Genomic DNA, 20,582 nt, shown 5'->3' with positions numbered 1-20,582 from the left:
GGGCGGCGGGGGGCTGCTGTTTGGCCGGCTCAAGGGGGTGGAGGTTGAAGATGAACCGCATGCCCTTGATTTCGTATCCAATGGCTGCAAAATCGACGGACCAGAGATGGAAAAGTCAGACGACCGACGTGTAGCCTCACCTTGCTAGTGCGTTCAGTTCCGACAGCAAAATTCACTTTCGACAGTTAAGTTCAGTTTCGACAGTTAAGTTCAGTTTCGACAGTTAAATTCAGTTTCGACGGTTAAGTTCAGAGATGAGCGGCTGATGTATTTTACATCTAGCAGTTTGTGTTTATGTATTTTACGTCATGTATTGGAGATTCTATTAGAATTCCACTCAGGTTAATGTTGTTCGTTGTCTCTCTTGTCCTGCTTCAGCCTCGGTGTCGTACAACTCATCGGAGCTGCTCCAACGACGAAACCCTCCATCACAGCGGAGCAGTACCTCGGGCTCCATCTCCAGATGCCTAAGATCTTCTTCCCCTCCTCCGACAGCCAAGTCAGCCGGAGCATCCTCACCGGCCAACCCAATCACACTGAGATCGACATGGCTTCACTAAAGAGGTTGTACACTTGTTGCATCTCTTTTTTACTCTACATGTTATATATATTATCCACTAAGCACTCGTAGTAATGGGAAATACGATTATTTTATCCTACTATATGACAAGCAGTAAGGTACCAGGAAACTTAGCTATCCGTGATGGACTCTCTTGAACGCCATCATTATTTATCTCTGCGCGTTTGAGCTTTGCATTTGTCGATGGGCCTGGGAGTTGAGCTAGTATGGCAGTGGCCTGGGTCCAAAGTAATAGAAGTAGCACAAATACATTTTTTTAGTGTAGGATTTTCCGTGCTCAAGCCTGCCTACTAGAATCGCCAGTGCTTGAAAGGAAAAGTGAATGAAAAACATCGGAATTGGAAAGTTTCCTATGGTACTACTTTTCATGAATTTGGTGAAAGGAATGGAGCAAAGAAAAACTGTAGGATTTGTTCCTTTAGTGTCTCCTTGAAAGAAAAACCATAGGAATTCTAATTTCCACTTCTCCTCCTTTTCATATTCCTATTCATCAAGCACAAGACTAAGAGATAGTAGCATAATAGTATTATAACCGTACATTTTCTTGTGGTTTGACTTAATCTCACCATGCTTTTTTGCATCCCGTGATCTTCCAATTGTTGTGAATCAAACACCCAGATTGGCAGAAATCCTGTATTTTTAAATTCTCTATTTTGCACGTGCATTCCTATCCTATTCCTGTCTATTTCCTATCCCTACATTGTTAGAATCCTCAAATTCAAACAAGCCATTACTCAATTACTTCTGTTACAGATATGTGTCAAAGAAAACCTTGTATGGTTTGTCCTGCTCCTGCGGCGTTGTGTTCAACCCCAGCTCAGCTCCTCCAATGACAGAAGGGTTCACCACAGTAGGGATCCGCTCTGCAGACCGTCTTTCACCGCTTCAGATCTTCTTCCCCGCCGCCGGCAGCCACGGCAACTGCATTACCATCATCAACTAAGCAGATGACCTTGAGGACTACACGGGTCCGCAAGAGAGGTCGCACTCTTCCGTGTCTGCTTACGTTATGCGTTGCTTAATATGATGACATGCTACATTATCGTCGTGTTCACCTATTAGACTCCTAGTCAGGTCCAAACTAATGTTGAAACTTGAGTTTTTAAATGGTTGTGGGGTACATATTGGGGCAGCAATCAGTACTATCTGTCTACTATCTGGTTAATCTCCGGTGTCTACTATGAGTTTCATGTTGGGTGCAAATAAACATTAAAGGAGCCATTATCTGTATTTTTTAACTAAAGCTGTTATCTGCCTGCTATCATTGGTTTTGGGTCTATCCACAGTTTGCTACCATCACTCTGGATTTGTGCATGCACTCCTTACATAATCTCACTATGTTTTATTCCTATGCATGCTAGTTATTGTACACAATGGAACTGATCATGTAAAGCAAAAGAGACGAGCCTTGCGTGGCAATAAAATTTCATGCAGACGTCGTTCCATGGTGGGTGCAAAGGCAGCCCCCCTCCACCCATTTCAGATCGTAATCAAGAGGAAGATAACTGTTGTGAGGGGGATTCAGAAGGAGAAGACCACTCCTATTTACCCCATGAAGTCTTCGCTCTAACTTGGCATGTTGATGTTGGTAATATCATGCATATGGTGCCTTGCATTGCTTACTGTATACATTAAAGATGTCATCTGCTTAGTTTAGACATGCTTTGTGTCAATGCCATCTGTTTAGTTTCTTTATCGTATATGTGAATCATGCAATGCCATCTTGTCTAGCCAGGCATCATATATGTGAATTTTGCAATGCCACCCTGGTTAGACAGTCATCTTATATGTGAATTATATCATGCCATCATTTTTTATTACGTGTTAAATTTGTCAACAATTTTAGTACATTCAATTACTCTTCTTGTGCATCAGCCATTTGACACGGTCATGGAAAAATCTGGAGCAGAAACAAGGTCTTCAGTGTAGACAATGCTATCTGACGAAGCGCATGTCTTGCTGGTTACCAATAGCTCCTCAGAGGAGGATTCAGAGACAGATGACCAGTCATATTCCCCTCCCCCCCCCCCGAGGTGCATGCCCTAACTTGGCAGGGTTATGTTGCTCATACCGTGCGTATGGTATCTTGCATTGCTATGTCATTTGCTTAGTTTAGACATGCTTTGTGTCAATGCCACCTGTTTAGTGTCTAATTACCATATATGTGAATTATGCAATGCCATCTTGTTGCAAGACATTATATATGTGAATTATGCATTGTTATCTTGTTGCAAGGCATTATGTATGTGAATTACGCAATGCCATGTTGTTTAGGCAAGCGTCATATATGTGAATTATATCATGTCGTCCTTTTTTTGTATTTCTCATTGCTTTTGTCGACAATGTTTGTATATTCAACTGCTCTTCCTGTGCATCAGCCATTTGAATTGGTGATGGAGAAATCTGGAGTGAAAACAAGGTCTTCAGAGCAGACAATGCTACTTGCTGAAGCAGATATCTTGCTGGTTACAGATAGCTCTTCAGAGGAGGATTCAGAGGCAGATGACCAGTCCTATTATCCCCCTAAGGTGTATGCTCAAACTTGGCAGGGTTATATTACTCATATAATGCATATGTTGTATTGCAATGCTTAGTTTTTACATCATATACACAATATTGAATGCCATCTCCTTAGTTGACACATCATATATGCGATTGCCCTCTGCTCACTTCCTTAGTATATAAATCATATATTGGAATTATGTCATGCCATGATGTTTACATAGACATCATGTATCTGAATTATGGCATGCCAACCCATTTTCTAAAGACATAATATAGTTATATCATCTCATCCTGTTTACATAGTCATCCTATTTAAATTATGTCATTCTATCCGTGAATTATATCATGCCATCATGTTTCCATCAACGACATGTTTGTGATTTATGGCATGCCAACCACTTTAATAGACACATCATATAGTTATATCATGTCATCCTGTTTACATAGTCATCATATTTTGAAGTATGTCATTCTATCCTGTTTAGTTAGCCATCATACATGTGAAATTGTGTCATGCTATCCTATTTAATTAGCCATCATATATGTGAAATTATGCCCTACTATTCTGTTTGCTTAGACAACATAAATGTGAATTATTTCATGCCCTGTTTTCTTCCCTACTATCCATTGCACCTGTCTATCTTACAATGTCTGTACATTCAATTACTTTTCTTGTTTATCAGCCATTTCAATTGGAGGGAGTGATGGCAGTATCTGTGGGAGTAAAAACACGGTCTTCAGAAAAGATCGTGCTACCTGTCGATGCAGATAAAACCACGGTTGTACTTGCCCAAGAACCAGCCCCACCACACATAACCCACACTCATGTAGATTGTACCCCTACCCAGTTGGACAGAGAACCAACTACACCCCTTCTAACCCCAACCCCAGCAGATAGACACCCAGTTCCCGTTGACACAGCACCGTCTCCACCACAGAGCACCCAAACACGAGCAGTTAGTAAGGCAACTGCAGTGCCCAAATCACGAGGACCACCACTCCGAACCTGAAGTCAACGCTTAAAGCAGAAGAAGAATTGTTCTCAGGTCAGGTTTCATAGCTATGGTTCATACTACTTTGCTCTTGCATCACTGTATTTACTAATACCAACTAATTTCAGTTTGAAGGATGCAATTGAAACTCCAATGGCGCAACAGGTATGTTTTAAACCTGTTTCTTCAACGTGTTTGGCTGTTTGCTGTTGTAACTTGCTCTATGTTGATTTCAGTTTCAATTGAATAAACAGTTATGTTCTCATGCCATGCACATTACAAGTTTTGTTATTGTTGTGTAGTTTCCCACACTTATATTCTGTCTATGCTGCTTTGTCTTAAATAGATATGATTCAAACTGTATCTATCTTGATTTGGCAACATAAACTAGAATGATATAAACCATACAGTGACCATACTACATAGATATATGTTTGTTTCATGTTGTTATCCTGTCCACCTTACTACTGAACTGGTTTACCAAAATGAGTTTCATATACTACATTGTAAACCTGAGATGTGTTTGTTTGTTTCTCTTTTAGAACGCGGATAAAATATTGGAGAAGAGTACCCTGTTATGCAATGGTAAAGGAAGTAATGCAGATAAGGTTCAAGATAGTGAGACATCCCTGTTGGTCTCCAAGAAAGCTGGTAAAAACCATATTGAAGACACTGAGACAACCCCAAAGTCCTGTCTTGATGTAGTGTTCGAGTTACTGGCTACCACTGCTGGCACCAGCTCTTCGAACTCATTGCCTGAATCAGTTCGGCTTCTTGAGTCTCAACTTCAAGTTGAAAGACATCGATCAGATGTTATGCGACAGGAAGCCGAAGGACTGAGGAAGTCTCTGCAGAATTCAGATGCATACTTTCTGGTGCAACAGCAAGCACTGGAGGACTTAAGCGCCAAACAAGAGAAACTTAATAAGCTTGCTAAGCATCTTGCCAGCATTATGGGTACCCAGGATATTGTTTCTTGAGCTCTTCTGAAGTGGTTTCAGTTCTGGACTTGTTTTGCTGCGGCGTTTATATGCTGCTGTGTTCCCTATATTTGCACTGGTGGCGAACTTTGATGCCCAGTGGATGTAATATGTGTAATAGCCGTGATAGCCTAGTATAAGTTGCTTGCTTATTTATTTCCTTGTTGTCTTGTTTATTTGTTTGCTTATAGTCAGTGCAGTTCTTTTTCTACGGTTTGCTAGTGGCTGCAATAACCTATTTTTTAAAACTAGGCCACAATAACCATGGGCTAATATTTACTATAGTGACACTGGGCCTCCTACGGGCCGTAGAAACAGTGGGCCTTCTATGGGCTGTAGAAACAGTGGGCCTTCTACGGGCCGTATCATCAATGGGCCTTCTACGGGCCATATCATCAATTGGCCTTATACGGGCCGTATGATCGATTGGCCAAACATGGGCCAAACAGACCGCATTCTGGCCGTAAACGGGCTAGAGTTGGAATCGCCCGTTCATGGGCCGACCATAATGGGTCATCGCTAATAGGCCATATTTGATGACGCTATGAAAACGGCCCAACGTATTAACAGGCCACAAACGGGCCGACTGTAACCACGGGCTGAATTTGGCCCACAAGCAGAAAATGACAGTAACAGGGCTGTAAGTAAACGAATGCTAGAAATGAGTCCAAGAATAAATGGGCTATGAGAAGGCCGAAATATAACATGGGCTGGAGACGGCCCAACGGAATAACGGGCCGTTAATGGGTATAAAGTGATACACTGTTCATTACGGGCCAGTTTCACCACGGGCCGTTAATGGGTGTAAAGTGATACACTATTCATTACTGGCCAGTTTCAGCACGGGCCGCTAATGGGCCAAGAGTTACAAAGGGCCTCATATGGGCCGAAAGACGTCATGGGCTATACATAGGCCAAAAGTGAAAACGGGCTAGAATCATATTGGATGGCCCAGATGACGCTACTGGGCCTAATTCGGATAGGGCGTAACGGGCCTTGGGTTAGCGGGCTGTAAATGGGCTATATGCGAACAGGCCATTAATAGGCTTTCCATGGGCCGGCCCGCCAACTTTTGACCAAGTCAAATGGGCCGGCCTTTTCACAGGAATGGGCCACTGTTGGGCCATGCCACATGTCGACGTATCATGGGCGCCTACTATCCAGTGAGTGGATGACATCTGTCCCAACGATGAGCCGACCCGTGTTTCCTCTAGCCAATGATGATTTTACACGTAGAAAATCCCCATTGGTCGGGGCTGTTAACGGGTTATCGGATCCAAAACCCGACCCGATAGCTTAACGGTGTTCCGTTACGGTGGATGCCACGTGTCGGTCACCCTTGACGAAAGCACTTCTGTGACACGCGATTTATTGTCATGGAAGTGGACACTTCCGTGATGATAATTTTGGTAATGTCATGGAACACTTCTACGACAACATAGGTATGACTATCTTGATTCTGTCATAAATTTGTCATGGATGTACATGCATGACAAAAAAGCGACCTACTGTGACAAACATGTATCATCACGGAAGTGTATTTTTTTGTAGTGACACTCAATACATCTACCAAAGCAGGACTAGGGTTTTATGCATCCTCGCGGCCTGAACCTAGGTAAACGATCTTTGTGCTGACTGTTAATCCTGCTCTTCTCACGACCCCGCGCCCTGGCAACCGTAGTAGGGATTCTTGTGATCTCATAGGTGTCGTTTCCCACCGACACTCTGGTATTCGGGAGTTGCATAATCTCATAGTCAAATGAATATGTATAAGTCATGAAGAAATCAATAGCAATAAAACTTAACGATCATTATGCTAAGCTAACGGATGGGTCTTGTACATCACATCATTCTCTTAATGATGTGATCCCGTTCATCAAATGACAATACATGTCTATGGTTAGGAAACTTAACCATCTTTGATTAACGAGCTAGTCTAGTAGAGGCATACTATGGACACTGTGTTTTGTCTATGTATCCACACATGTATCAAGTTTCCGGTTAATACAATTATAGCATGAATAAAAAACATTTACCATGATATAAGGAAATATAAATAACAACTTTATTATTGCCTCTAGGGCATATTTCCTTCAGGATGCTCCTATTAAATGCAAGAACAAATTATTATTAGGATCAATGAGTTGCACAAACTGCATAAGAAGAAGAGAGCTAGCCTTGATAAGTTTATCCCATAATTCTAGTTTAACAATAATCATCCAAAGTTTATCATCCCATCTTGTTCCACTTTGCTTCCTAGCATCTCGCACTGCCCTGTAGTTTCCTTACAAATCGTTATCTTTGTCTTGGATTTGCTGCTTTGTGAAATTAGCTAGTGGAAACTTATGAGTGAACTTATTTGCAATGCTAATCCAGCCTTTAGCCATCCAATCATTTTGACCTCTATAGATGGGACTGTGGTGGTCAAGCAATATATCTATAAGACCTCGCTCAACCAACAAATGGTAGTAGTTCAATTTCTCTCTACCACTACTTCACCAAAAAAGATGAAAATAAAATAAAATAAGAATAAAAATTCATGTCCAACTAGTTGTTATAATCAACCCACATTTGCATTGCAATATAATCTCTGAGAATCTTTCCATTGTTTGACTCATGTGATGATGTTGGTTGACATCGTCTCCCTCTAGAACATCAACATATGTTGTTGGTGGAATTAACAATGGTTGGTGATCCAGCCATGCCTCATCATCACTATGAGCTTTAATGATGTTAAAGAATACAACACAAGACACCGGAATCTTGATTTACGACTCTATACAATATTGATTGCCCACTCTTAAGATAGGGAACCATTTTTTGAGAACACAAATGCCTCTTTCAATATGGTTCCAGATAACAGCATGGTGATGGTTGAACAACTCGTTATGGTCAGCATAGCCCGTCAAAGATGAGCGCCTCCTCCTAAATTCACATAGGTGATACCTAACTTGTCGATATGGGTCGAGAAAAGAAGGTGTGTTTGTATATCCATAATCTACGGGATAAAAAATTATAGTTGGCACATGAAACCCCTTACTAATAGCAGGCTCAGGAACTCCTGCATCTGATGCAGACCCTTCCCACCCACATGATATAAATGTGAACCAACAAAATTTGTGAGATGATTACTTTCCTATTCCTTATTGCGGGAGCCTTACCTTCAACAACAGTGCTTAGTGTATGGGTTCCATATATAACACCAATGAAGTTCTGCACGTTGAAGAAGAAACAACAAATTTGGTAGGTTTGGTAATCTATGTGGAGAAGTTTTGGAAAATCACATAGATGTGGAGATGTGTGTGAAGTTTCACCTGAAAATAAAGGGCATGATCTTTGGGTGGGGCTGGAGCGAACTTGGAATATTTATAAATCTTTAGGCTGGAGTTGGAATTAAGACGATAAGTTTGTTTATCTTCCTATGAATTGTTTCAGTGATGTGTTTGAAGTATTTTTGTTGATATTGATTACTAGCATTGTGCGAAATCATGTACAAAAATAATCTGAGATAGCCGTAAAAATCTCAGGGTCCACCTAAAACTCAACCCGATACCAACTCTCATGCCCTTCTAATATTTCCTTAACTTCTGCAGCACGGGATAGAGATGATGTATGTACTTGTTGCTTGTCCTTGTAAAGACAAGAATATAGAGCATGGACCAAAATGAAGAATATTTCATCGTCTTCTTCTTGCTCTTGCAAGATAATCTCAATAATCGTATCCCTCCTAGAATGCATCGCTACTACACAATAAAACAAAATTGTTACAATAATAATAACTAGGAAGTGTATAATGCAATAGAAAATACTAAAGCAATAATAATACCATATTTGTTATGACTACAAAGAACCAATAGCTACGAGCCTCGGAAGCTCATGAGTAAATATAAAGGTAATGATATTCTTACATCTAAGTACATAATTAAGGGCAGCAATTTTTTCATAGACTAAAATAAGACCTCTGCAATACTAGGCACAGAAAAATAACAACACAAGAGTTAATCAATCACAAAGAACATTCTGCATAGATTGCAATGTGTATAAACAGAATTAAGAACATTTTGCATAGCTATAACATAACAAACACATAATTAAGATCGGGTAGTTTTTTCTCTCTAGAATTTAAGCTTCCTCAGTGACCATGTCAAAGGGATGACTGTGTCACATACCTTTGTTGCTCCGAGTCAAATATTCTCAATGACCAGCAAATCAAAAGGCACCCAACAATTGAATACATCGTCTTCGGATAAAGAAACACCTCTATTGTTAGAGCACCTAAATTTGACACACGCTCAAATATTTATCGGTTTATGATACAAAAATTGGCCAGTTTAACATACGGAAGATACAAATTGATTCCGTTCCTAGCTCAACACAAGGGCAAGATCATAACAGTAAGAGAACAAACACAATACCGTAACTGGCACTGGGATTTGGTCTTTCACTAGTGAGATACATAGATAACTAAATAAAGTACACCCACAAATCAACACCTACTAGATATCAATGATCACTCGCCAACCAGGCAAATCGAACACACTATTGGTATTTTAGTCATTCAACAAGTAATGTAGTTCAAATTCATGCGACGTCATAATTTCATATTTAGGCTATAGTTCTCATAGATGTCCTGGTTCAAATTCAGGAAAGATCTGGTATATAATCCCTAGTTAGTAGAGGATAAGAAACTATATGACAAAGAGTGATGTACTGCAAAACAAGCAAATATAAGATGAATTGTTTACACACAAGAATTTTTTTACAAGGCTTAGAAACAGATGTTAAAGTACACACAATTTCTCAAACAGAGACACAGTAGATCAACCACATCAAATGATATTAAACTACAAGCATATAGCACATTGAAGTGCATCTTTCAGTTGCTATCACTAAGACTAGTCTGATCCAAAATAGTAGGTGCCAAAATTATTTCTATTCAAAAGGCAATGACAAAGCATGAAATACATTTGCCCTCTTAATAATATATCCAACACAAATGCATCAATCCTACCTCCTTGAATGAACCCACCCACAAACAAATTTGCCCTCTTCAGAATATACTAGAACATTGCGCTTATAGATTAGCATCTTAAGGAGGTAAAGGTGGTTTTGCTCACTTGTGAGGTCAGGATAGTTAGATGCACTGCAAAACCTTCGATGCTCTTCAATACAGCTGCTAACTTGTGATACAAACTTCAGACGGAGGAGGAGGTTCTTCGATATGTACAGGAACTCATTAGTGCATGTAGCGGGGAAGGCATCACCGAGAAGAAAAATGGTGAGTGGGAGTGGAGGAGGAGAGGATAACCTTGGTGAAAGAGGAGGGTGATCTCTTGGTTGTCGTCTTCACCAGAGGTGAGTGAAGGTTCGTGGCGGAGACGATATTTGGGAAGGGGGAGGATGACGACCCCTGTCATCATCGCTCCCATCGGAGAGGCAAAGCATGGAGGTGTAGGGAGGGAGTGCATTGTTTCCAGTTGCTGGTCAGATGGCTGAATAGAGGAGGGCAGAGTGTTGTTCTTGGATCCTATCGCCGTCACCTCTCGTTCACGAGACCGAGCGAGCATGGATTTCCTCCCTGACCTCTGCACGCATGGAAGGCTCTCCCGGGGAAAGGCCACGGAAAGGGCGGGGTTACCCCTGTCTCATGGGCCTCCAAATGCATCGGTGGATCATCCAGGGCTAACTTGATTCGTGGTTTCTTGGCCCGGGGTATAGGCTGGGATCCCTGGAGAATCCTGTGAAACCTAGGAGGTTGTAGTATGCACGTTGGTAGGCAGACTACTTGTGAAAGGAATCTTTTGCTTCACACGGTATTTGCTTGCCTGTGTTGCATCGTATTCCTCCATCACACACTATTTAAAGCACCACCATGCCTGGCTGAGGAGGAATGTCCGAATCGAACTTTTCCACTAATGCAGGCTCGCGTGGAACAGGAGGTGGGGAAAATTCTCTCCTTTTCCATGCCAAGCTGCATCCTCCTCTCAGAGCACATGCGAGAAACCGTAACAAACAAACAATACACCATGCATGCGATCAAACCCCACCAACCATCACACAGGGGACCAAACTACATGCTTACGCCTTGTTTGCATCCTTTTTTTTCTTAATCAGACCCCGGTCAACCTAACTCGTTTGCCTCATGCAGCATGGCTGAATTCCTGCAGTCTACCAGACATCCCTAAAACGACACCTTAGCCTTCCGTTTCAGCTGCAGGTCAACCAATACTTATCTTTGCACAGAGTCAATCAATACTCAAATACTCTCCAAAATCATTGAAGAGCTCCTCTTTGCCGGTACACTGTCAATGGACATGAGTACATCATGGAATACTATTTGATTGGCGATAGGTTACCTTTGTCAGCACCATCTCTGACCTAGTTCGCCATAAGAAGTCTCACTTTGCCCAAAGACAAGAAGCAACTAGAAAGGATGTTGAGAGGGCATTTGAAGTTCTGCGGACCCGTATTGCAGTTGTTTGTGGACTTGCTAAACATTGAGATCCGAATAACTTGTGGGAGCCGATGACATGCCGTGTGATCATGCACAACATGATCATCGAGGATGAGGGTGAGGATGCTGCGCAACTCTGAAATTTAAGAACATGGGTGATCCTGTCGACAGGGCTGGGCCAGCTAAATCAGGGGCCTGTGCGAAACTAAGAAATGAGGCCCTATCTCATAAAAAAATCATTGCTTCATTAGAGATCGGATCTTATAGAAAATGAGCAATTATAATGTATATATATATCTCACAGAAAAAATTATAATGTATATAATATAATGTCTTACATAACAATTGGACATATAAAAAATCATACCTATTCAACTCCCGGTTGCTATTTATTTGAAGAACATTATTCTTTTAGTATTCTTTGAAATGAAATCTTAAATGATATCATCATAATCAGTCTTTTTCCAACACTTCATTCTCAAGTGCTATTGTGGCCAAATCATTGAGTCTTTGTTGTGTCATAGTAGTACACATATAGAACTTCAATAGCTTCAGTTTAGAAAAACTTCTTTCTACCAAGGAAGTAATGGCCGATCTCTAAGGAAGTAACGATCCCTGCCAAAATTAATTAGAAAATTAGGAATTAGGAGTAGGAACCGAAGTTAATCGAAAACAAGGACTCACTAAGCACCTGGAGATTGGACTTGGTCACGGATCGATCCGGTGAGGCGACAAGGCGACGAGTCTGAAATTTGGGAGAGGAAGCGAAGGCAACAACGACAGCGGCCTGAATCCGATCGATCTATTGAGGCGAAGGCGATGAGACGATCTTGTTTCCATCAATAGATCGCAGATTGAGCAATTTATTTTTCATGAGAAAGATCGAGCAAGCAAGAAGCACCAGCGCTCGATTGCCTCGATTCAGCCCGAGCTCCAGCGCACAACGGCCCACTGTGACAGCGCCTAGGTTTATTTTCTCAGAAATACTAGGCCTATATAATTTTTTTGTCCCCTCCCCACCTCAAAAATTATGGGCCCTATGCGGGCCGCAGATTCAGCACCACTATGGGCCCGGCCCTGCCTATCAACCTTCCAAATCAGAATCTGACCACATTTGAAGAGTTTATTCAAATGCATGAACAAATTCAGTATCGACCAACTCACGAGCAACTGTAGAAAAATCTGATTAAGTATCAGTGGACGGTTAAAGGGAACAACAATATTGGAATGTAACATTTTAAAATTTGAACTACTGCTTCATGAGGCTATTTGAACCTCCGCACTCTATGTATGCAGCTATTTCAATGTCTAAACTATATGTAAGCGGTTATTTGAACGTGCGGGCTTAAAAAAATGAGAAAGGTCAAATATATGCGGGTAGAGTTGGACGGCGACCTCCCGCATCCGTGTCCGCGGAATGATCCCCCATGCGCGGACAGATGCGGGAGAAAATCTGCGGGCCACCATTGGTGATGCCCTTAGCCTTCCCTTTCAGCTCCAGGTCAACACATACTATTTTTGCACAAAGTCAACCATTACTCAAATGCTCTCCCAAATCATTGAAGCCAACAACACCAAACCCTTGATTGCAATGTATTGTAATGGAGAAGTATAAACATGAGATGGCCCCAGGCTGCGTGGACCACAAAATGTCAACGGATAACCGAGAGCATATCCCTTTGGGGGGCCACGGATAATCCTCCAACCCCCGCATAACAAAACGATTTCCTCCTGATCGGCGCCTCCCTCCTCCGTCGTCCATCCCCACCACTCCCCGTCCCTCCCCTTTTAACCCCCCCACAAAATCTCCCAATTTGAAGCCATCTCGTACGGACCCCATAGCTCCCACCTCCCAGCACGCCCACCAGCGAGCAGAGTACCCCATGGCAGGCGGCGGCGGGAAGGTGGCCTGCGCGGCGTGGATCCGGCGCCGGGAGGACAAGGCCACCCGCGTCTTCGCGGTGCACGGCCGGCCCTCCCCGCCGGCCCTGGAGGTCCTCGGCTTCGACTCCGGGAGCTGCTCGCTCTCCGAGGAGCCCCTGGTGCGTCGCCGTCGCCGCCCGGCGGCCCTTTTTTTGCCTCGATTTTGGTTCGGCTTCAGATTGGACCGTGGTTGACCGTTGACCTGTGTGTGCCCTCTTTCCCTCTTTGGGTTTTGGGTTTTGCGCTGCAGGCGAGGATTGTGCTCGGGGAGGACCCAGGCGACGCGCCGCTCGCCGTCGCGGTGCACCCCACCGGCGACGAGCTCGTGTGTGCCACGGCCAAGGGGTGCAGGTGCGTGCACGACTCTGTTTCTCTCTGCCTGCGCTGTCTGTGCCCTGCTCCCTAGTTTGGATAGTGCTGAATCGAGCTGATCTGAAGGTCTGTGTTACAATTTGTGGCAAGGCTAATTAGATATTTGGATTATCGTGTGGTCATGGCAATCTAGAGAAGGAAACTGGCTTGGTGCTCTAGAGCCACGTGTGTTTGTGTGAATTGAAGCTAAAACTGGAAGGCCGCTGCACTTTATTTATTTTATCTTTATTAGAGCATCTCCAGCCGTTGCGCCCCCAAGACGCGCCGAAAACCGCCGCTTGGTGGCGAGCCGGCGCTATTTTAGGCTTGGGTGCTAGTGCGTTCCCAGCCGCCGCCCCCCTAGGTCGCCCCCAGGCGCCGATATCGGCCCAGTATCGGCGCTTTCAGCCTATTTTCGGCGCTGGATTGGCCCAATTTCCGGCGCAAAACGGCCCATGCTCGACGTGTTTCAGCGCTCATTCAAATAAAATCATCAATAAAATCATCACAAATAATAAAAACACTCATATTTCATTGCACGTCCAGCTAGGCGTTGCCCTTGAGCCTCCATAGGTGCTCCACTAGATCCTGCTGCAGCTGATGATGCACCTGTGGGTCTCGGATCTCCTGGCGCATGTTGAGGAAGGCCGTCCATGTTGCAGGGAGCTGGTGATCCACTTGGGCAAGAGGACCCTGCCTGTAATATGGTTCAGTGTCAAACACTGGCTCTTCCTGCTCACTCTCAATGATCATGTTGTGCAAAATGACACAACAAGTCATGATCTCCCACATTTGATCTTTCAACCAAGTCTTAGCGGGGTACCGGACAACAACAAATCGAGATTGGAGCACGCCAAATCGAGGAATGGCGAGATAGCGGCGGCGGCGGCGGAGAGGTGGCTGGCGACGTCGGGATCAGCAAGGTGTCGGGGAAGGAGAGGAGAAAACGGGGCGAATCAGTGTGACTTTTCGCCTGACAGTGGGGACCCGAGCGATTTTCCCTTCCGCCGGCGCCCCCAAGCGCCCCCCAGTGCGCCAGGTTCGGCCTGGGCACGCCGGGTCGGAAAACGGGCCGATCCGGCGGATTTCGGCGTCTTGGGGGCGCGACTGGGCCGTTTTTTCGGCGCCGGCGCTAAAAAATCGGCCTGGGGGGCGTCTTGGGGGCGCGGCTGGAGATGCTCTCACTCTTACTACATATTTGCCCGTGATTTACCTGCCATATTAATGTGATTGTGTAAACAAAATGATTTTATTTAGTAAACACTTATTTTAATGGCTAGTATATTATGAAAAATCTAGTCGTTGTGTTGCATTGGAGACTAAAGTGTCTTATACGGCTTCCTTATCTGGGTGGAGGGAGTATTAGAGTGTTAAATTGATTACTATCGGCAGTATTGATTCAAGTTGTCCTTGCACATACTCTGCAAACCAATATCAGTGGTACAATGTTCCCAAACACCTGAAGAGCTTAAATAGAACCACTATAAATTAATTGAGGGATTTAGATTCTGTTGGATGTGTTAGTTCACTACATGTTTATTAAGTTCTGAAGACCTACGAAACCGTCCAAATGTGCAATGCAAGGCAATGTAGTGTCCAACAAGAACTTTCTCCTCCTGTTACCAGGATTACAATAACAAACATATGCTTCGCGACTTGTTGAGAGAAGATACTTCTTGCACTTTGAATTTCTCAATAGCTGATGTTATTTATAGATTCATAGAAGTAATGAGAATCATAAATGCATGGGACAATACCTGTGTGAGTTGCAGGTGATGTACAGGTTTATTTCGCGGTTCCTGATATTTTTAGCACTGTTGTTTTTGTTATATTTTCTGATGAACTCAAAGTAAGCTTAATTGCTGTGATAAAATTATCGTGAGAGGCTGAGAGCAATACACATATTCTCTCTTTGTTAAATCTGATTTACTATTACCTTCTGTTTTTCCTTTTCTTCTTACTTTCATGAAGTCCAGTACTTTGTAACGAAAGAATGTTAAAATTGCAGGCTATTTAAACTGATTTTTGAAGAGTTCACCGTTCGCTTTATTGAAAGTAAAGCTCCAGCTATCGAATCTGTTGGACTGCAGAAATGTCTTGCCTACAGCACAGATGGTGCTAAATTTGCTATCGGTGGTGAGGTATTAAATTTTACTATGATATTGCCTCCTTTCTGTTACTTGGTTTCATTTTTCTTCTACTCCCTCCGATCCAAATTAATTGACGCTCACCTTAGTCACCAAGTACAACTTTGGATCGGAGGGAGTATTTTTTTAACTATGACATTTGTTAGCTGTGCAAGCTTTCAACGTTAATAGTTACCGTGATTCCATTCCTTTATGCTATTTCTTGGAGCTTGTTCATTTTTTGTGGTTTGCTTTGCCGATGCATTTTCTTTGATAGCACTATTCTTGTAGCTAAATTTTCGGAGATGTGGCTACTGCGTTTAATTTTCTCAATAGTATCTTTTTTGTACTACTCTAGGATGGGCATCTAAGAATATTTCATTGGCCAAGCATGAAGGTGCTCTTAGATGAACCCAACGCTCATAAATCCTTCAGAGACATGGATATCAGGTTAGGCCAAGTCAAAGAGTATTTTTCCTTAACAGAATGAACTACAGACTTGATGTAAGCACATACAAGTACATTGGCATTATCTCAACTAAAAACACTGATAATGTAATGCTAATCCCAGACATGCAAGTCAAGTGTTATGGTCCTTGGCTATCTTTTCTACACTTTATTCAGTAAACAGCATGTACTGATATTAGGCTGTTGCCTTCTCTCTTGTAGCTTAGATTCAGAGTTTTTAGTTTCATCGTCTACTGATGGTACTGCAAGAATTTGGAAGATAAATGAGGGGGTACCATTGGTCAACTTGACTCGATCTTCGGTACATATTATACGTTTGTACATTTCCTGTTTCCTTGTTTCTACGTCAGAAACTTATTCTCTGATGCTTTTCCTTTTCTATGCAGGACGAGAAGATTGAGTGTTGCCGCTTTTCTAGGGATGGCATGAAACCATTCCTGTTTTGCACAGTTGCAAAAGGTATGCTTTCTATCCAAGTCAAGAAAATAAATGTATGCATCTGCCCAGTTTAACTGGATATGTTTTCATCATTGGACAGGTAGCAAAGCTGTGACTGTTGTTTGGAACATAAGTGATTGGTCTAGAATTGGGTATAAAAGACTACTGGCAAAACCTGTCTCCACACTTTCAGTTAGCTTGGATGGGAAGTTTCTGGCTTTGTAAGTGGATAAAATACTCCTTGTGTTTTTTCTTTCATACAGTGTTGCAGTTGTGAGATTTCCTTTACCAAACCTAGGAAAATGTCGTATTCTATGTTCTCCTATTACTGTCTGGTCGAGTACTTTACTCTGGTTGTTAGGGGCTATCAGGCTATCATATAGGTTAAGCTCAGTGTGTTGCATGCCCTGAAAAGTTCATGAACACTGCCCCTTCCATTAAGCTGAATACATAAATAATGACAGCATCAGCTGACATTTTGTTTTATTTGCTAATAGGTTGTTTCCTTGTATCGGTTACCATCTTTGACTTCCATCGCTTCTGAAACCTGACATGCTTCTGTATTTCTTTCAGAGGAAGCCACGATGGTGATTTTTGTGTTGTGGATGTAAAGGAGATGGAGATTTCTCACTGGAGCAAGAAGGTCCATCTTGGTTCCCCTATATGCGGAATTGAATTTTGTCCTACTGAAAGGTAAGGACTTATATATCATAAAGAACTGGGAATAATAGCCATTGCAAGAACAAATTTTCAGAAGTTTCTCCTTGTTTCCGCTATTAATTACATCATGCCTACTGATATTCCAGAGTTGTAATCTCCACATCGCCACAGTGGGGAGCAGAGCTGACAAGACTGAATGTGCCTGCTGACTGGAAAGGTATATTTCTAAGCCAAATTGCTGTCTGGCACTCAAGTGATAGGCTTTACTGACCAACCTGTTACTCTTTCTGTTTTGCAGAATGGCAAATCTGGCTCATACTCTTGGCGCTCTTCCTTGCATCAGCCATCCTGTTCTACGTATTCTACCAGAACTCCGGTTCCTTCTGGAGCGGAACGCCCCGACGGGACGTCATCGACCTACCAAGCCATGCAGAGTTCTGAACGAGCCTCCTCGGTCTCCTGAAAACCAAAACTCCTGGTGAAACTGTTCACCAGTATGATTCCCTTTCAAGCAATCCAGCACTGCAGTGTTATTTATTTCATTCATACCAAGAGCTCTTTCTTTCTTTATTAGTGTAGTCAATGTTGTATCAATCCAGTTGCGCGCCTATCTATCTGGTGACGTCAGTATTTATCGGGGGAACACTGTAAAATGACACTGTAAATGATAATAGTTCGAGAATGTCATCGAGTGTTAGTGGGACATTCAAGATCGCCAACTGAAGTCGACTCCTCGACACAAGTTTTCTCGCCGTCGACTTGGAGTCTTTTCATCCCTGCTGATGATGTAGCGCCATAGTGGCTATCTGGTATATACCCAGTTTGTTGCAGTTTTATTTCTATTGTCTGTTGCACTTTGAACCCCGTTTAATTCTGATCCTTATGATCGCTTGGTCTGTAATGTACTATGCCTTTGGTGGCCTACCCGTAATGCTAGTTTATCTTAATTACTTCTGGTTTGGTGCTCACCTAGTTCATCCATGAAAAACACCACTCTATTGTCTCCTGGGTTTTGTGCCCGGGCTTGGCCAGCCGGGCAAGTGTGCAGACATTTTGTCTGAACTATTGCAGCTCAAACCACATGCTGTTTTTCTTTAGAAGCTGCAATCCCCCAATTAAAGCCAGATCTTTCCTTCGAGATGAATCGTCGGGTGGAATTCTTTCCTCCTTCGCTCAGAGCCATTGGACGATCATCAGCTCAGAGAACGAGACTTCACACTAAGGGCATCTCCAGCCGTTGGCCCCCTAGGAGGGGCAAAAAATCGCCCCCTGGGGGCGCACCGGCGCTAAACCGCGCACTGGGGGCGTGATACCCCCCAGTCGCGGCCCCCCACGGGTTTTTAAAAAAGTCAAATACGACGCAAACACGACTCAAATTTAACGCAAACATCGACGAGTTCGTTCAAATTTAAACATACTTTACAAAAAAGGGAAAAACTACCGTGGGCTACCCCCGCCGTCTCCCTCGCTGCCCGCCCACGCGGTTCTACATGCCGAGGAGGCGGTAGAACCGCGTGTAGTCACCGCCGCCATCGTCGTCGTCGCCCCCGCCGACGCCTCCGCCGTCCTTGCTGCATCCCTCCCCCGGTTGGCGCGGCGGGTTGGACGGTCCGGGGGCGTCGTCATCGTCGTCGCTGAGGACCACGACGCCGTGCTCGTCCTCGCGCCCACGCTTGCGGGCGGCGATCTCCTCCAGTGCCCGGCGCTACCGGACCATCTCGTCGCGGAGGTAGTCGTCCCGCGCCCACCGCAGGGCGTCCTCGTCGGAGAAGCCACGCCGGGCTATCTCCTCGTACTCCACGGGGAGGCCGGGCTCCGGCTTAGGCTCCGGCTTGGGCTCGACGAGGACGAAGTGGCCGGTGGGGGAGGCGTTGTCACTGATGCGGACGCCGGAGCGGCGGGTGCGCGCGCTGACAGGCGCGCCCTGGGGCTCCGGCTTGACGGGGCGAAGGTGGAGGCAGGGGGAGCCGCCGGACGAGGAGGAGGACCCCCCGGTCTCCATGCGCCTCGGGGTCCAGGAGCTTCCCCGGCGGCGTGTGAAGGACGGGGGAGCGGGGTACTCGAGGCGCGGTGTGTTGCCGCCCTCGATGTACTCGAGGACGGCCTCCAACGTGCGCCCGGGCACGCCCCACCACCGACGCCGGCCGACGGCGTTGAGCCTGCCGGAGGGCTCGACGCCGTTGGTGGCCTCGAGCTGCTCGGCGTGACGGCGGCGGAAGTAGGGCTCCCAGAGCGGGCTGTCGGGGACGTACCGTGGCCCCTCCCTCGCCGCACGCGGCAGGGACGAGCGGATGCGTGCGATCTCCGCACGCCGCGCCGCGCCGGTGGGTATCGGGGGCACCGGCACGCCGCCGGCGCTGATCCTCCACGCCCCGGGTACCCGCATGTCCGGCGGGACTGGGTACTCGGCCTTGAAAAGGAGGCGAGCCTCGCTCTCGTGAAGATGGCGGCGTCCGAAGCCGTTCGCTGTCGCGCCGTCGCCTGGGAAGCGCTCGGCCGTGGGTGCTGGAGACGACGAGAGAGAGGAGAGGGAGGAACGACGACGGCGAGAGAGAGGAGAGGGAGGAACGACGACGGCGAGAGAGTACGAGTCGCCGAGTGCGCTGGGGCACGTCTTATATAGGCCGAGGCGCCGCCCGTGCGCGAGCCGCCGTGAGTACGCGTGGCGGGCGAGGGAGGGCGAGGGACGCGCGCCATCCGGTCTTCACTGCGCCGCCCGTGAGGCATCAATGGCGCAGGCTGACCGGCGCGGCAGCGCGGCAGCTTTGGCATTGATTCGCCGCGGGAAAAAAGGCGATGAGGACGACGAAGGGGCGAGAAGAGGGTAGAGTCGCTGACGCGGCGAGCCCGCGGCTGTTTCGCGCCAAAACAGTTCGCCCCGGCGCCCCCGGGCGCCCCCCAGCGCGCCGGGTTCGGCCTGGGTCCGCCAGCGCTGTTTTCGGCCCAAGCTGATGAAAATCGGACTCCTGAGGCGCGACTGGGCCGATTTTTCGGCGCCGGTGCAAAAAAAACGTCTGAGAAGGCCTTCCTGGAGGCGCGGCTGGAGATGCCCTAACCACCACGCTGCACTGTCTGCAGTGTACTGCACCGATCAGTATCACAAAA

At 45.2% G+C, this 20,582-nt stretch overlaps 1 protein-coding gene and 1 long non-coding RNA gene across 2 annotated transcripts; both read left to right on the top strand.

The window, feature by feature from the left end:
* The first annotated feature begins 4,022 nt into the window (after nucleotides 1-4,022).
* LOC147961076 (uncharacterized) lies at nucleotides 4,023-4,728 on the top strand. Its single transcript, XR_015611261.1, has 3 exons — nucleotides 4,023-4,131; nucleotides 4,213-4,242; nucleotides 4,620-4,728. It is a non-coding gene; the product is annotated as an uncharacterized LOC147961076 (long non-coding RNA).
* An 8,485-nt stretch (nucleotides 4,729-13,213) lies between these two features.
* Nucleotides 13,214-18,427, top strand: LOC125520678 (SEC12-like protein 1). The gene is made up of 10 exons (XM_048685641.2): nucleotides 13,214-13,553; nucleotides 13,685-13,785; nucleotides 15,794-15,926; nucleotides 16,270-16,361; nucleotides 16,581-16,680; nucleotides 16,766-16,838; nucleotides 16,918-17,038; nucleotides 17,391-17,510; nucleotides 17,624-17,694; nucleotides 17,776-18,427. The coding sequence occupies exons 1-10, from the start codon at nucleotides 13,395-13,397 to the stop codon at nucleotides 17,916-17,918; spliced, it is 1,113 nt and encodes a 370-aa protein (XP_048541598.1). The 5' UTR covers nucleotides 13,214-13,394; the 3' UTR covers nucleotides 17,919-18,427.
* The last annotated feature ends 2,155 nt before the right edge of the window (nucleotides 18,428-20,582 follow it).

The sequence above is a fragment of the Triticum urartu genome, chromosome 7A (genome assembly GCF_056163025.1).
Source record: "Triticum urartu cultivar PI428250 chromosome 7A, HENAU_Tu73, whole genome shotgun sequence".
NCBI classification, from domain to species: domain Eukaryota; kingdom Viridiplantae; phylum Streptophyta; class Magnoliopsida; order Poales; family Poaceae; genus Triticum; species Triticum urartu.
Note: the sequence above shows the minus strand (reverse complement) of the source record. Positions and strands in the feature narration are given on the sequence as shown.

Coding starts and splice junctions, on each gene's coding strand:
- LOC125520678 (XM_048685641.2), top strand. CDS start 13,395: ATGGCAGGCGGCGGCGGGAAGGTGGCCTGCGCGGCGTGGATCCGGCGC. Junction 13,786..15,793: donor GCCACGGCCAAGGGGTGCAG/GTGCGTGCACGA, acceptor TTAAAATTGCAG/GCTATTTAAACTGATTTTTG. Junction 16,362..16,580: donor TTCAGAGACATGGATATCAG/GTTAGGCCAAGT, acceptor TCTCTCTTGTAG/CTTAGATTCAGAGTTTTTAG.